This window comes from Herpailurus yagouaroundi, unplaced genomic scaffold, assembly GCF_014898765.1.
Source record: "Herpailurus yagouaroundi ecotype Mexico unplaced genomic scaffold, PumYag 196, whole genome shotgun sequence".
Lineage (NCBI taxonomy): Eukaryota > Metazoa > Chordata > Mammalia > Carnivora > Felidae > Herpailurus > Herpailurus yagouaroundi.
The window spans coordinates 13,738,118-13,754,566 of NW_024412427.1; the positions used below are offsets into that span (position 1 = coordinate 13,738,118).

Consider the following 16,449-nt stretch of genomic DNA (forward strand, 5'->3'; position numbering starts at 1 on the left):
GTGCTCCTGTGAGCCAGGCAGGGTGCTGAGTGCTCCCCTCATCACGTACTCGCAGTCCCAACAACATGCCTATGAGGGAGGTACTAGATTATCATTTTCATTTTACAGATGAAAAAAAAAAAAAACCAACAAAACACCCAAGGCTCGGAGAGGTAAAGGCGTTCACCCAGAGTCCTATGTGTAGGTAGCAGCAGAGTGGGGACGGGAGCCCAGGCGGTGTAATTCGAGAGCCCACCTTTTCCATCACTCGCTTTGTTGGAGAGCCCCAAATTTGGAGACAAAGGGGAACGGAGGTGGGAGATCCCCAAGGCAAGGGAAAGCGGGCAGCACTGACCTTCCTTGTTCTCCCCAGAGCCCTGTGTGAAGAGCAGCTGGTACTGTCGATTCGGGAAGTTGGCTGGAAAAAACTTATTCATGAAGGGGCTGGAAGGAAAGACAAAGCAGGTTGGCAAACTGGGCCCCCACGGGCAGTCACAGCCCCAAGACCACCCCAGAGGCACCCACTCACAGCTCTTGCCCTCTGGCACCCTCACGGCTGCCCCGGTGGGGAAGAGTCATTGTCCCTATTTTACAGATGGAAACAGAGACCCTCAGAGAGTTAGTGACCGCCCGGGGTCAACAGCCGAGGGTCTCTGAGCTGAGACGCGAACCTAGGCCTCTGGACTCCTAGTGCTTCCACACTGCCTCTTGGTTATCGTCCAAGAAGCACGAAGCAGGGGCAGACTTCCATGTAAAATGCACTTTTAGGACAGCAAGAGAGGCCAAAGCCTGGTCCGCTTACTGTCTCTGTGAGAGTCCTTTGTCAAGAATGCCTATTCTTGGACTCCCTTCCAGACCTATCAAGTCAGATGACCTGATGGCTACTGCCTACCTCTGACTCCATGACTTGTCAGGCCTGGATTTTTATAAACTCAGCTGGACTCAATTAGCTGGATGAATCACAGCCCCAAGGTGGGGGGTGGGGGGTGGGGGGAAGCACCTCACATTCACTTCTTCCATGAGGCCTCTGTTGCTCAGGATGGGCTTAGCTTCATCTCTGGAAAAACTGTCTCTGATTATCCAGTGTACTCTATGCCTTGGCCAGGCAGGCAACGGAAATTCTTTTCTGGATCACCTTCAGAGAAAGATGAGCAGATAAGGACCTCTTGGCCCAGCCTGGCCCTGGGGGTAGCCCAGCCCGGAAGACTATTCTGTCATATACCAGGCTGTGTGGCCTTGGGCGACTCACTTCAGTGGCTCATCTCCTCAGCTGTATGTCAGGGTAATAATACCACTGTCTGAAAGGGTTGCTGTAAAGATAGAGAGAAGGCAGGGAAGAGGCTTTAGTCCAGCTCTGGACCCACAGCAGGGAGGTAAGAACTGTGAGTGTCCATCAGCGTTGGCACTTGTCCAGAGCATGAGCTCAAAAGCATTTGGCAACACCGGATCAGACTGACAATGGCAGATGAGGTGGGCAAATCCAGGATGGTGCTCCCGACTGGTAGGTAAATGGAGGCAGGCCAAGAGGTACCCAGGGCACAGCAGTAAAGGCAGGGAAAGAGAGCTCCCTTTCTAAGACCCTGGAGGTTAGAGAAAGAAGATGTGGAGTTAAGAACTATTTTAGGGCCTCAGTTTCCCCACTCATCACACAGCCAACGCCTGTCTGCAGGGCTGTGCCATGAACGAGAAGGCTTTGTGAACAGAAGTGTAGTGGGCACGAGGACGGAACTGGGAGCAGGCTTCCACAGGAGGGCTCTGAAGAGGTGGGGGGCAGAGGCTGGGACAGGTAAGGCTGGAAACTACTTTCAGCTCCGTTTGCTGAATCATTTTTGGGAGACGCTGGGCCAGAGCTTGAAGCAGAGGCCGAGAAAAGGCTGAGAAGCTAAGCCCTTCACCGCAGCTCGGTCTCTTCCTGAGGAGCTTGATGCTGAACTTGGGAACCAGCAGGGTGCAGTGGCTGAGAACACAGACTCTGGGAGCCAGACTTCCTGGCTTCAAATCCTGACCCAGCCACTGATTAATTGCGTGACCTTGGGAAAGCTACTTAACTGTTCTGTACAACGGTCTCTTCATCTGGATCATTTGGAACACTACGATAATATCTTTCTCTTAGGTATTAAGGGTATTAAATGAATGCTCGACACGCTGTAAGCTCGACTGCAGCTTCGACTTAAAGTAGGAAGTCTCTAGACTGACGACTTGGTTATCCCTAGAAAAGAAGGGCTGCTGGAGGACATGGGACAGGAGTCAAGCAACCTGGCTGGTGAGGCTGAACCTGAGAGTAGGGGTCCTGTCTCATCACCTTCACCCCCACCCACCACAGGCCTGGTGCCTGGGAGGCAGGTGGTAAGCAAACGCTTGCTGAATGCCTCTGAATGCAGACTTTGTAGCAGGCAGATTCTTTCTGGCCCTTGATGGTTCACATCAAACCTAAATAAAGGTCACCGCTTCCTGCTGGGAAACCACATCCTGGTGCCCTTCTCCCCTGCGGGTGGAAAGCAAGGGGCAGTGAAACTGGCCTTTTCCTCCCGGGGTGGCAGATTTTTGCCTTGTGGGCCCTTTTCCCTCTAAAGGTCAGCGCAGATATGATAAAAATAAGCTGAGGTTCCCTTGGCAGGAAGGGTGCTGGCAGGGGCTCGAGTTTCGGTGGCTGTACGAGGTGAAGGCAGGTGGCCGGCCAGGCGATGGCAGCGGGGGTGGAAGGATCCATGAGAATCTCCTCCCGGGGCTGACCTGGCTCGGGGCGGGCTCTTCCAGCCCTTCAGCAGGTCTGTCCCCCACCCCAGTCCTCTGGGGACCGCAGGACTGCTGCAAGTGGACAGCCAGTCACCCCCTCGAAGCTCTGCTTCCCCTTTACTCTCACCAAATTGGAAAGAACATGGGCTGCAAAGTCGGACAGACCTCTGCTCAAAACCCCATCTGCTCCCACCAGCTGTGAATCCCAGTGGTCACACAACCCCTTGGAGCCACACCTTCCCCGAATCCCACCTTCAGACCCTCTGGTTTGGATCCCGACAGAGGTCTGACTCCAAGTCTGGATATAAACAGCTCATGGAAATGCTAACAACACTGTAGACTTTCTTCCATAAAGTATTTGAGGAAACTCAATTTGACTGAAGAAGAAAAATAAATTTAATTTTTGGCTCAGCTTTCTAAACAACGTGATTAAATTATGCCCTCCGCCCTTTTTGCTAAAATTATTTGCATCTGATCAGTTCTTTTCCCTGTAAATTTTTCAAAGCAATTTCTTTCATGCCACTGTTTTTGGTCCATATGCAATTTTTCAGAGGACAGCCCTGACCCTGTGCGGTGAACACCTTGCCTGTCCCTGGTCATCTGTTAGCCTTAGGACGTCGGATTTTCCCATGTGTCAAATACTGTGCCCTCAACTTTATCAAGAAAATGACTCCTCCGTGACGTTTCGGTCACTGATGTAGTTTTTACTACACGCACTTCCGTTTGCTGTTGGTTCTATTCCCGTCAGTAATTTCTACCAGTCAAAATCACGAATTAGTTACAAGACAGACAAACAAAATATACTGGGTTCTCTCACTCTGAGGTGGGGGTTGGGCCACCAAGAGGCCTGGGAATCTCAAGCCTCTCAGATGCAGGGGTGGGATGGGTGAAAGGGGGGGAGGGCGATCCTAATCATCGTGGGGAAGGAGGGGCCCCAGTGCCTGGAAGTGACCGCCCCCACCCCACCCCAGATCCATCAGATAGAAAGGTCCGCCCTTTGAGACCGGGTCTGCCTCTATCTTGCTGCTAGGTCCAAGTTACCTAGGTAGGTTCTCTGAGCCTTAATTTTAAGGACGGGGCTGGACTAAAGTTCTCATAAGATGGCCAGAACAAGATTTTGTGGGTAAAGGGTAGGTATAGTTGAAGACAACAATGAACTCAGTCAAAAGACCAGAGTTCAAGTATGCGACCCTGGGCCAGAAGCACAACTCACAGTGTGCCCAGCACCGAGCTCCAGGCAGGTGATAGATGTGGCTCGCTTACTCCTTCCCACGCCCCAGTGAGGAGGTGCTGTAGTGCCTCTGTCTTATAGGTGAAGAAACTGATGCTCAGATGGCTTGAGAAACTTACACAAATCATGCAGCCGGCAGAGCCGGCCTTGGTCCCAGGGCCAACTGTCTCTTGAACCCACACTCTTGATTACCAACCACACTGTCCTGCCAGTGTGCCTAGAGGAGCAAAGTCAAACTCAAATGGCTTCCAATGCCTTTGGTGAGCAGGCCCTGCGCTTCCTCTCTAGCTTTCTCTCTGACTACTGTGGAAAGATCCTGACTGTGCCTTCACTGCATACAGACCTTCCAGCTCCTGGCTTCCCCCTCTCCTTCACACCTCTTCCAGGTTTCCTACCCTTCAAAGTTGACTACAAATTGAGTTCCTTCCTTCTGGGAACTTCCTGGTCTGCTGGCCACCTCATGGTCAGTGGTTCTCAACCTGAGGCTGTACCACCCCAAGGGATCAGGTGAAAACAGCTGGGGACGCTTTTGTAGTCACAAGCTAGGGGATGGGCTGGGGACACAACTCCCATTTGGTAAGCAGGGCTAGGGATGCCAAATGTTTACAACACACGGAGAACTGGCCTGTCCACAACGTTAACAGCAGCACCCCCTGAGGGCCTCTGGCCTAGGTCCTTCATCCCCACAGAACGGACATAAGCACGTGGCAGTCTTAGCAGGCTGGCAGTGAGAAGATGGGCTTCTGGGGTCACCCAGACCTGGATTTGAATCTTGGCTCTGCTGCTTATCCAAGGTGTGATCCTAGCCAATTCCTTAATCTCTTTGAGCTTCAGTTTCTGAAGATAACACAGGATTAAAAGCAACAGCTAACCTCATAAAGTGACCTGGCAGATGAGCACAGGTAATAATGGCAACGACAGTTAAGTCACCGGACACATCAGGTGCCAGATGCTATGCAAAAAGCTTTCCACACGACCCACGAGGAAGGTTCCGTTATTTTCCTCCACGTTCAGGTGAGGAAATTGAGGCCAGAGAGATTAAATACCTGGCCCAAAGCCACAGGACTATTAAGTAGCAGAGTCTGGATTCAAATTCAGGTAATCAAATTCCAGAGCCTGCACTCTTCTCACTATACTACCTCTCTCTCATTATGAAATAAGATCACGTGGGAGAAGCCGGGCTCAGTGCTTGGTGCACAACAGCCTACAACACCTGGCAGGTGGCACTGGTATTCCCCACCTCAGCACCGTGACGACTGACATCACGTTACTGCTCACAAATTAACTTTCCCAACAACCGTGCTGGTGGGAAACACCCACTGGATACTCTTAGGACTCCTTGTAAGGAAACTGTGTCCCCCAGAGGTTAAGGTTCTTGTTCTAGGTCATCCACGGTGTAACACAGGGGAAAGGCACCCTTGGGTTTTACAGCCAGGATTCAAACCTGGCTCTGAATGACGCCAAAGGTCATGTTCTCATCCAAGACCCTGTACTGGTTCCTGAGAAAGCTGCTTCAAATGTTGCAGAGATGCCTTCTGACCTGATGGTGTGGGACAGGGCCAGGATCCCCAGCACGAAGAAATACATGGACAGCAAGAGGTTGATGTACTCCTGGGAAAATATCTGAGGCAGAAATAAAAAAAGAAACAGGAAGTCAGGGTTGCCAGTGGCTAGGAGGAAACCAGAGTCCCCGCTTCTCTTCTCCAGGCTGGTCTCACCTGCTGGAGTTAGGGAACGGTGTCAGGAAGAACCTTCTAGCTCCTGTGGCTATAGAGAAGAAGGGAGGAGCCTCAGGTCCCCAGATGCACTCGCAAAGGAGTCTGTACTTTTGGGCTTGGTGGCCCCGCTATCGGGAGACAGGCAATAGATTTGTGCTCAGCGTCCTCGGGTGGGAATCACAGGGGAGGACAGTCTGGAGTGCAGAGTCCCAAGGCAGTCATCTGAACCTCAGAATGCCCTCTTCCAAGTTTCCTTCTCCTTGCCCAAATATCTAGGGAGCCCCCTACGGCGGCCACCAACGCCCCAAGCACACTAGTTACAAGTCACTCGTGCCTGGCTCCATCCTCTACATTTATGTGCTTCTGGATGACTCCTCCCATGGTGATGGCTGGAAGTTACGACAGCAGGCCCTGACTTCTATTTCTCAGCCTTACTGTCAAGCTCTCTTTCACCATGTTCTGAAGCCAGCTGTCACTGTTGTGAATTCAGGAGTCTGGGAAGCCTCTGCCATCTCACTCCATGTTTTCCGCACCCTCTGCTGAGTTTGTTTTTAGGAGGGTTTGTAGCCGTGGTATGGGGCAAAGGGGCACCAGCACTCGCAAGGAGGCTGTTATGGAATCTTTCTAAATGCCTGTCTCCCCTTGCTGCTCCCCTACTTCAAGCCTCGCTTTCATAAGCTTGAGACTCATATGCTCACTTCGGCCCTCACCACCCCCGACGGTCACTGCAGACCTTCTCAGCTGCGGCTCATGCCACACTGTTCTCCTTCTACTTGCTGTGGCCACAGTGGCCCTTCTGTAGGGCCCTGTCGGCGCCACAGCCCCGGCACAGTTAGCCAGCCTGTGTACACACTCTTCTCTCCTCGCCTAGACCACTCTTCCCTCTTTAGCTCTCAGCTCGGAGCAGCTCTCCTGGGTACAACCACCCCTCATCAATTCAGCTCACATTTACTGATTGCCTACTATGCGCACGGCATCGTGAGAGCCCCTGGGGATACAGCAAGGAATGAGGCATACAAGTCCCTGCCCTCGTGGAGTTCACGAGCCAAAGAATCCCAAAAGAAACAAATATGCACTATATTTTGTCAGGGGGTAATGCTGCTCAGAAAAGCAGAGCCGGGCAAGGAGACAGAGAGAAGAGGGGAGAGCTGCTCCTGTAGACAAGTGGCCAGGGAAAGCCTCCCAATGGGAAGAGATTTCTGTTGTTCAGGAGTAGAACCTTAACGAAGCAAGAGAGCTGCTGTGAGGATACTGGAGGGCCGGCGGGGGGGGGGGGGGGCGGGCCGGGGAAGCATTTGGGGCAGAGGTGAGGGTGAGTGCAAAGTTCCTGAGGTGGGTACATTGCTTATGTGTGTGGGAAACAGTGAGGGCCTGTGAGCTTGGAGCCGAAGGAGTAATGGGATGGTGTATCAGGAGATGAAGCTGGGAAGGTAAGAGGGAGAGAAACCCTGCAGTGCCACGAGAAAAACTAGATTCTTCTGGGTGAGGCAGGCTGGTATTGGAGGCTGAGGGCAGGGCTATGACTTGACCTGACGGCGTGAGAGGATCCCATGCTGCTGTGCGGAAGACGGACTCCACAGGGCAAAGGGGGAAGCAGACAGCCTGGTGAGGAGGGCACTGCATAGTCGGCGGATGGAGGATGGTGCCCTCAGCTGGGGGACGGAGGGAAGGGATGAGCAGCAGTCAGATTCCAGATCTGTTCTGGACCGGCAGAAGCGGAGGTGCTGCTGTCTGAGATGGGGGGTGCAGGGGTGGGGTGGGGGCAGGAGCAGGTTCCCGCTAGCTAGGCTGGCTCTTCCGTGCTTCCCTGGTGCTACAGACCTTGCCCCTGCGATGCTTCCCGGGACCGTCACTCCACATTTATCGATGTGACTGACTGGTGTCCACCTCCACCAATTAATAAGAAGCTCCTCGAGGGCAGGGATGGGTCAGCTGTTTTTCTCACTCTGGGCCTTGTACATAGCAGGCACTCAATAAATGTTTGCAGAATGAATAGATAAGCAAAGCATGGCCTATAATGTGACTAGGAAAAGAAAAGGCCCCATGGACATATTCCATGGCATGTGGGCCGTGTTTTAGAAGATGCGGCATAACCTCTCGGCTGCGTTCCTTTCACGTGGGCCCTTGGCGAAACCTCTCTGGCTGCAACTCTGAGCTACCCAGTGGGTTGACTGTGCGGCCTGTGAATGGTGCACCAGGTCTGGCTTTCTTTGTGCTTTAGCTGTTAGAAACTCAGAGCCACACGGGTTTCAGAGTCACTCTGACAAGAGTACAAGTCTTTCAAGTTTAGAGCCTGGGGTCAGGGTGTGGTCCTTACCCAAGGCTTTGTTTTCTCCTGTTTTAATTCTCTCCTTCACCCCAATTTCTTCCTTTACTTTTTTTCCTTACACTGTTGGGTATAATTTTTATAAGCTGCCTCGAATAATCAGTTTTGAATGAGGTAAGGAGAAGATAAATTTTAGGATACTGAAAAACGTTACAAACTCTCTCTGTCCCACCCGGCGGGAGAGGAGGAAAGGGGCTGAGGGCTACCACCGTTTGGCAAACCACTCCACAAGCCGCCAGCCCAGAGCTTGGTGAGAATCCGCTGGCTGTGTTGTCCAGCTGCCTCTCAGAAATCTCAGTATGGACCCTCTAGAGACGTGGGCAAGAGGTATGCTGTGTCCTCTGCCACAGGGCAGGCTGGGGCTTACCTACCTGGAGAGGGGGACAGGCTGAGCATCCAGTGCTTTAAAGAAAAATGCCCATGCCTTCTGCTGCCAGAAATTTTTCTCAGAGGGAACCTGGCTGAAGGAAAGAATCCTAAGTAGTAAAAATGTCAGAAGGTCTTGAGGCAAGGGCCTGGGTATGTATCCCTGGCACTCAGCACGGCAGAGACTTGAGAATTATCTGCCAAAAGCCAAGTTGGGGGCAATGGGCTGGATGTAGAGACAGCCACAGAGCGCTCTCAAAAGTATAGGGGCTGGGGCGCCTGAGTGGTTCAGTCGGTTAGGCGTTCGACTTCAGCTTAGGTCATGATCTCACGGTTTGTGAGTTCGAGCCCCGCGTCAGGCTCTGGGCTGACAGCTCGGAGCCTGGAGCCTGCTTCGGGTTCTGTGTCTCCCTCTGTCTGCCCCTCCGCTGATTGCACTCTGTCTCTCGCATTGTCTCAAAAATAAAATAAGAACATTAAAAAAAAAAAAAAAGAAGTATAGGGGGGAGAGAAAGCATACAGGGAGATGTACCACACAGTTCTGTTTAGGGAAGCTAGACTCTCGGCACACACAGATATACTAACACTGTACATTTTATAAGGAGACACACATCTGAGGACATAAAGCAAACGCATCAGAGCAGGTGCTGCTCGTGGAGAGGGAGATGAGGTGGGAAATGGAGGCGGGCACTAGGGGGGAAGGGGAGCCTGGCACAGACGCATGATCGTGGGCTGTGAACCAAAGCAGGGAATAAATTCAACTCTTCACCCGAGGTCCAGGAAAAAAACCCATCAGTCAATACCTAACGTTATTTGATGCACTCTTATTTTTAAGAGTAAAAACTGGGATGGCCTCTTCTGTTTAAAGTGAGGGGGATGCTGCAGGTGAGCCGTGGGGAATCTGCTTGTGGGGGTATCCTGAAACCGTTAAGAAGTGCAGTTCTGATCCAACAACGAGGGAGCGATGGAACAGCAAACCGGCGTTAAAAATTATGTGTCTGACTCACTCACAGACTGGGAAAGAATTCAGATACTGCTCCATGCAGGTGAAAAGTACAGGGGAGTCAGCATACTCCTAACTGTTAGAGGCAATGTAAATGAGTGCAGTCTTTTCGGAGGGATCTGGCACTATCTATTCAAATGACAAGTGGAGGTGGTATGTGACCTGCTTCTCCCGCTGCAGAAACACTTGAGAATACGGGCCGGGCCAAAATACTGTGCGTGATGTTCACACGGCCCTGCGGTGATAGCCCAGCATTAGATATCCCTCGGGGCCACCTCTGTAAAATACAACCACAAGCAGCTGCTAAAAAGAATGAGGTAGGTGTGACTTTTGCTGATACAAAAATATCTCCGTGGTAAGAACCCTTTATCTGACACAGATCTATGCTTTTAAATTTTTGCATAAACGTAGATTTACGCGTATGACTCACAAGACGCTACGCTAGGGAGAAGCTTACGGCTCACTGACACCTTCCCTTAGACTGAAAACAGTGTTTTAACCATCTACGTGTATTTTTAAAATGTAAATTAGGGGCGCCTGGGTGGCTCAGTTGGTTAAGCGCCTGACTTCGGCTCAGGTTATGATCTCACAGTCTGTGAGTTCGAGCCCCGCGTCGGGCTTTGTGCTGACAGCTCAGACGCCGGAGCCTGCTTTCGGGTTCTGTGTCTCCCTCTTTCTCTGCCCCTCCCGCACTGTTCTCTCGCTCTCAAAAAAAAAAACATTTAAAAATGAAAACATGTCTTAAATGTAAATTAAAAGTCCTTCTTGAGGAACTTTCAGTGACCAGGACAAAAGCGCGTGTGACGCAGCACTACCGCAAAACCAAAAGACACACCGCTTCGGTTACAAGAGGACAATTAATTACGTTAAAAGTGTGCGTGTTAAAAGCCTGGAAGGAGACCGGCCCAAATGTTAACAGCGATCGTCACCTCTGCGTATTCTTCCCTCTCTTGATATCTTCCCCTCCCTTTAAGTTTTTCGCAGATACCACTGCTTTCACAGTCGGGAGATATTACGTGCTGCGTTAAAAAAAACACGGAAGCGTAAGAAGAGTTTGAGGTCACGTGAGCGAATGCCCGTGACGTCATTAGTGGGGAGGGCAAGCAGCAGCTACGCAAGTGAGTACGCCGGCCGCGCGGCCACAGCGACGGACAACCACGCACCGGGAAGACAGAACAAGGACACACCTCCAAAGGGAATCTGTGATTGTCTCTGGTGGTGGGGTTTGGGATGACTGCTGTTTTCCCCTTTTTACTTTTCTGTGTTTTCCAGGTTTTCAACACTGAGCCTGTGTAACTTTTATTGGGAAAATAAACCTCGGTAAATTAAAAAAAAAAAAAAAAAAAAAAAAAAAGAAAAAAAAAAGAAAAAGAAGGTAATTAGTAGGGCAGAGGCGTGGCGGAGACACAAGCTACACACCCCGTCCCAGCATGAACACGACAGTGCAACCAAAACAGCGTCGTGAAAACAAAACACAAGAGCTACATGGAGAAGAGAAATAAAGACCATGGGAATGAGTTCCAAACACCGTCAGTGGTTATCTCTATAGAGTCGGTCTAGGGGTGAACGATGAATGGTTTTCCCCCTGCTCTTTATTTTCTACAAATGAACATGCATGTCGCCTGTGATGGGAAAAACAAAACAAAACAAAACAAAACAAAGTTATCGAAACCAAATGACACACGGGTGGCAAAGGACTTACTTTGAAAAAGAGATAGAGCCCCAAAAGCGTGCAGCTGGCGATGATGGGGAACCGGGCGGCGTCCCGGCTGGTGATAGTCTCAGGCATGTCCGAGGCATTCTGGAGCAGACAAGAAAGGTGGCTGTGAGCAGGGGTTGTGGTTCGGGCCTCCAAAGGCCACAGCTCATTCACCTCCTTCCCCTCCACGTCTTCCGGACCCAAGACTTGTCCGTGTGACAGAGACGGTCTGGAGCAAGATGGTCTACCCTGCCATTTTGCCATTGGGGAGATCTGGACCCCGACAGGGACAGTCCAGGGAGGACATGTGGCCCATCTGGGGAGAAGGGTGACACGAGAGCAGTTCCAGTATATGATAACCGAGAGAAAAAACCCTGGAAACTGGTAACACTAGAGTAGTCCTAGACCTCGTGAGAACTATTCCCAATTTCCTTCTGGATTAGCTCAACAGGATGAATTTTTTATCCAATAGGTATGAGTAGAAACAAATCAACAACAGCTGCGGACACTGTATGTGGGAAGACACCAACTCTAAGAAGCAAATCTGGACAATACTTAAACTTAAGGAATCTGACTGGGAAAAGTCAATCTGGTAAGAGTAAAAGCCACAATTAAATCTACAATGGCAGATGCCATAGTTGGTGACAATGCGATTTGGGTGAAGAGATGACAGAGGATAAATATTTACATGAAAAAAAACCTGAATGTAGTCAAAACAATGTCAGTACTTTAAAAATGGAAAAAAATGAAAGTAGAGCAACAGTGAAGCACAGGGATTGTATCGGCTTCATAGAATTCTTGCCAGAAAACGTTCTAATGAAAATCCATCAATGGTAGTAGAATTCTGGTTTAAATTTATAGTAAAAAGACACAGAGTCAACAGCTTTCAAGATCATCACGCTCTCCATGCCCTCTCTGCTAGGCAGGGTCCTCAGTCCTCAAGGACCTGGCCAATGTCCCTGCCACCAATCTTTCCCAGATTTCCCACCACGCTAAGCCTACTCCCCCCAAGGCAATTCCTATTATATGTGTAATTCTATTCATAACCTAGCTACCTGAAGTCCTAGCAATGCCAGATGAGACTTCTGCCCATGTCAAAGTGAAGTTCTCTCGTCACATTGCCTGAGAGTCCACCATCACCGCATCTGTCTTATGAGTAAGGTACCAGCACGCCTGGGACAAGGGATCATGTTCAGCTGTAGAGTCTCATTAATTTTTTGGCTCACAGCTGCCTCTTAAAAACCAACAGGACAAAACATGCTCAAGGGGAAGTTGCCCAGAGAGGGAAGATTTTGGCTCAGGCAGGCCTTCTGCTCAAGGATGGAAGGAAAGTTGCAGGAGGGGAAGGTGAGGGGGGCAGAGAGCAGCAAGCCCGTTAAATGGTTACGAGATGGAGATGGGGGGCGGGGGAACGGGGATGCACATACACTGTAGGTTTCAGTATACACTGGTCCAGCCTTTTGAGGAGGACGACTCAGCAGTTGCATCAAATTGTAATTTGCACATGTCCAAGGACAGAGAAGGTTCACCGACCAGGAACCACCTAAAGCTCTTAATCGCAGGTATAAATGTTCACCCTCACTTTTTTAGTAAGAGAAACTTGAAATGAAGTACACAGAGATTCCATTTTTCATCTATCAGAATGGTAAAAGTCCCCATGCTGGTTAACAGGTGGAGCTGGTAAGGCTGTGGGGAAACAGGGCCTGACCCACGGTGCCTTCAGGAGGGTAAATCGGTCTTCCTGCAGAGAGCATGTTGGCAATATTTGTCAACACCATAAATGCGGATGCCTGGGTAGCTCAGTTGCTTGGTGGTCCAACTGTGGCTTAAAGGTCATGATCTCACAGTTCGTGAGTTCGAGTCCCGCATCAGACTCTACACTGGCAGTGCTGAGCCTGCTTGGGATTCTCTCTCTCTTTCTCTCTCTCTCTCAAAATAAATAAATAAACTTAAAAAAAACAACAACAACAAAAAAAACAAGAAATGCACATACCTTTGACCAAGCAATTCCACTGCTGGGAATTTTTCCTACAGATAAGTCACACACCTGCAAATGATGCATGTAAAGCATGGCCAAGGTATGCAGTGCTCTATTAATAGCTTGCTGGGTGACTGTGGCAAGTCCTTGTTCTCTGAGCCTCAGCTTACCCATCCGTCAAACAGGAGCACAATCTCTAGCTTTATTTACCTCTAAAAGGGCCAAAAGACTTCAACGAAATGAGATGGGATGTGAAATAGCCTGGCAAACTGTAAAGTACAAAGACTGTATGAGGAGCCATGATGGTCAGGGAGAGGTGAGTGAGAGGCACTTCACCAAACCCCAACACGCATGACTGAGGTGGGCTAGGCACCGGGCTGGGAGGGAGACCCTCGTCTCCGGAGCCCCCGGGGGCAGCTCTGCTGGGAGGTGGGGAGTGGGGCAGATGAGTGGTACTGACAGAGAGAGGCAGGGCTCTCTCCCTCCTTCTCCCCTGGCCCTAGGTTTCTGCTTTGGGCAGCAGTGTGCTAGGGGGGGCTTGGGAAAATTCCTCCACAAATCCAGAGCATGTCCCGTGTAGCAGGAGCTTAGGCACAAACATAAATTAGACAGCTGCTGATCTCAGAGAGTTCACAGGCAGGCGGGCCAAGACCCTGCTGTGTAAACAGAATATCACAATACAATGTGACACGTGACAAAGTAAGATGTATACCGGAGTGATACCCAGTACGAGTGCCACATGGTTAAGAGAAGGTTCTGACGTCAGAAAGCCCAGCCCGACTTCCAGTTCTGCCTCTTCTCAGCTGTGAGACCCAGGAATGTCATTTTCTCTCTCAAAGCCTCGATTTGCTCATCCTGTATGAGCTTCAGGATTCTATGACTTTTGCATTGGAAATACTTAGTGTTGTGCCTTGAGCTATCACACAAGCTGTCTAGAGTCTCTGTAAGATGATGATGGTGATGGTGGTGGTGGTGGTGTAGAAGGGAATCACATGAAAGCAGGGCAAGGCCCTGAAGGTCAAGCGCAGGGTCTGGTACGGGGCAGGAGCGAGATAAATGCTGAATTGAGGAATCCGCTCTGTGTACAAGGTAGGGAACAAGGCAGAGGGAGCTGCAGGTGCAGAACACATGGGACTCTGGCCTCACCTACAAACCGGTGTTATGGCTCATTTCCACATATTCCTTTTAATTCGGCCCAGTGACCTGGGTGGGGAGAGGCTTAAAATTACTTGATAACAAGCCAAGGTGGGACACATGCTCCACTACACAGAGGAACCTGGTCTCCTTGGTGGGTGACTATGTAAATACCCATGCTGCAATGCTGGGTCTGAATGGGAGACTGGAAATGTGACAACAACAGTAATAAGCATAACATTTACAGACAGCTTTCTAGATGCCAAGCACTGTTCTAGGTGCTTTACGTGATTTCATCTTCGCAAAAACTCTATGAAGCAGGTATTTTTAAGAGCTCCACTTTACAGATGAGGAAACAGGGGCTCAGGGAGGTGAAGCAACTTGCTTAAGGTCACACAGCTGGTGAGTGGTAGAGCTAGGATTCAAACTGAGGCAGTCTGGTTCTAGTGTGCCAACTCTTAGCTCCTACTTCCTAGATGACCTGTACCTTCCCTACCTGGAAATTCCTGCTGGAAAGCGGTGACAGGATGCTCAGGGGGCCTGTAGCCATAAAACAGTTGACCTTCACCATTACAAAAATACAAAAGGTTATGAGGATTCTCCATCAGTTCAATGTGGATTTTTAAGCCAGACGCTCTTGTGCCAACACAATAGCTCCCGAAACACAAAACGTAATTAGAGAATATGTGTTGGGGAAGGGGGGGGGAAGCTGACACAAATAGGAGAAATAAATTTAGCTTCCAGTGACATTCTGGACGTTCAGTTGGCAGGGCAGAAGCAAAAGTAGTGAGGGAAGACAGATGCCCAACGTCAAGTCATTGGCTCGGCCTGAGCTCTGGGAGTACTGCTTCCAGGCCATGCCCTAGAAATGATCTGGGATTTGTGGACCATTGTGTTCCTCTGACACCCCAGCTGGAGACCCCAGGGTCTCTTCTCCTTTCCACTACACTCACTCACTCACGTCACCACAACTCTGCTTCGTAGGCGTTTCTAGCACTACCCACTCCAATCCTGTGCCCCACTTGAGTCTTTAACACGACCTCCTTCCTGTCCTCTCTGCCACCCATCACTGACCCTGCCAGGAGCGCTTTCTGAAGCCTGGGCTTGACTGTATCATATACGTACCTGGCTCACAAAGCCCTGGAGACTGGACTATCACACAGCCATCACCCAGGAATTGAGGTCACTGCTGGTGGGGGTGTAAAACTTATACAACCTCTATGGTGCAAATGTGGTAAAATCCATCTAAGTCAAACATGCACATAGCCTGTGACCCAGCAGATCAATTAAAAAAAAAAAAAAAATCATCCCACAAACACAGACAAGTGTGAAGTAACAAATGTATTAGATTAATTTCAGCATGGTTTGTAATAGCAAAAGACTGACACCTGTCTGAACGACCAGTGGAGGACTCTAAATCGCACTTGAGCACCCATCAGAAATCAGAATTGCCAGGAGGGCTTGTGAAAACAGGCTGCCAGGCCCACCTTCGGTTCTAATTCAGAATCTGCATTTCTAATAAGTTCCCAGGTGATGCTGCTGCTGCTGGTCTAGGAAACCACATTTTGAAAACCAGTGTCTAAACAAACTGTGGGACACAGGTAGGCTACTATGTAGCTGTTAAAGAACATGACCACTCCGTATGTACTGACGTATTTGATCTCCAGCATATATTTGGTGAAAAGAGCAGGTGCAAAAAAGGGAGTACTTATAACAACATAGAAGTTATACAACAAAGACGGCGGAAAGCATATGCTTATTTATTTGTAAAGGCACGAATTTGTTGGATGGACATCCAAGAAACAGGTAAGGGAGAGGGAAAACGGCTAGCGGGGGTGGGTGGGGGGTTTTCACCATGTGCCCCTCTGCGCCTTTGGAAATCTATGCCACGAGCATGCAGTACTCACCCTCCCCACCATAAAATGAGGCAGATCTGCATGTACTGACATAGAAACATGACCAAGACATAGGGCTAAAGCAGGAAAAAAAAAAAAAAAATCAAATTGCAGAGCAGTAAGTACTGTAAAATCCCACTGTTGTAAAAATAAACCCATGTACGTGTATACACATAGGCACATGCATAATACATTTGTATACACACAGGACAAGTTCTGGAAGATTACACACCAAACAGCTAAGTGGGTTCCTTCGAGGAGTGGCACTGAGGAGGTTCTTCCCTTATACTTCTGCGCGGCTTTACAAGCGCCAGTGTGTGGTCGCTTTGTTAACTATGAAGATGAACTGCTGTGTTGCCTTCAGGATGCTGTCGCCCAGGAAGG

General features: G+C 49.9%; 1 protein-coding gene across 7 annotated transcripts in view; it reads right to left on the bottom strand.

Moving 5' to 3' along the window:
• HM13 (histocompatibility minor 13) overlaps nucleotides 1–16,449 on the bottom strand; it is a 38,873-nt gene that overhangs the window by 19,126 nt on the left and 3,298 nt on the right. For 4 of the 7 annotated variants that reach the window (XR_005782062.1, XR_005782063.1, XM_040447413.1 and 1 more), the window contains exons 2-4: nucleotides 11,062–11,160; nucleotides 5,487–5,569; nucleotides 335–423 (exon numbers count right to left, since the gene is read on the bottom strand). Coding sequence is in view for 3 of the 7 variants with exons in the window: in XM_040447413.1 (XP_040303347.1) it covers nucleotides 335–423; nucleotides 5,487–5,569; nucleotides 11,062–11,160 (271 nt within the window). In the remaining 4 variants the exon portion in view is untranslated. Of the gene's footprint in view, nucleotides 1–334; nucleotides 424–5,486; nucleotides 5,570–10,546; nucleotides 10,676–11,061; nucleotides 11,161–16,449 lie in introns of all 7 variants that reach the window. The other 3 variants (XR_005782060.1, XR_005782061.1, XM_040447411.1) reach the window with 1 other exon arrangement.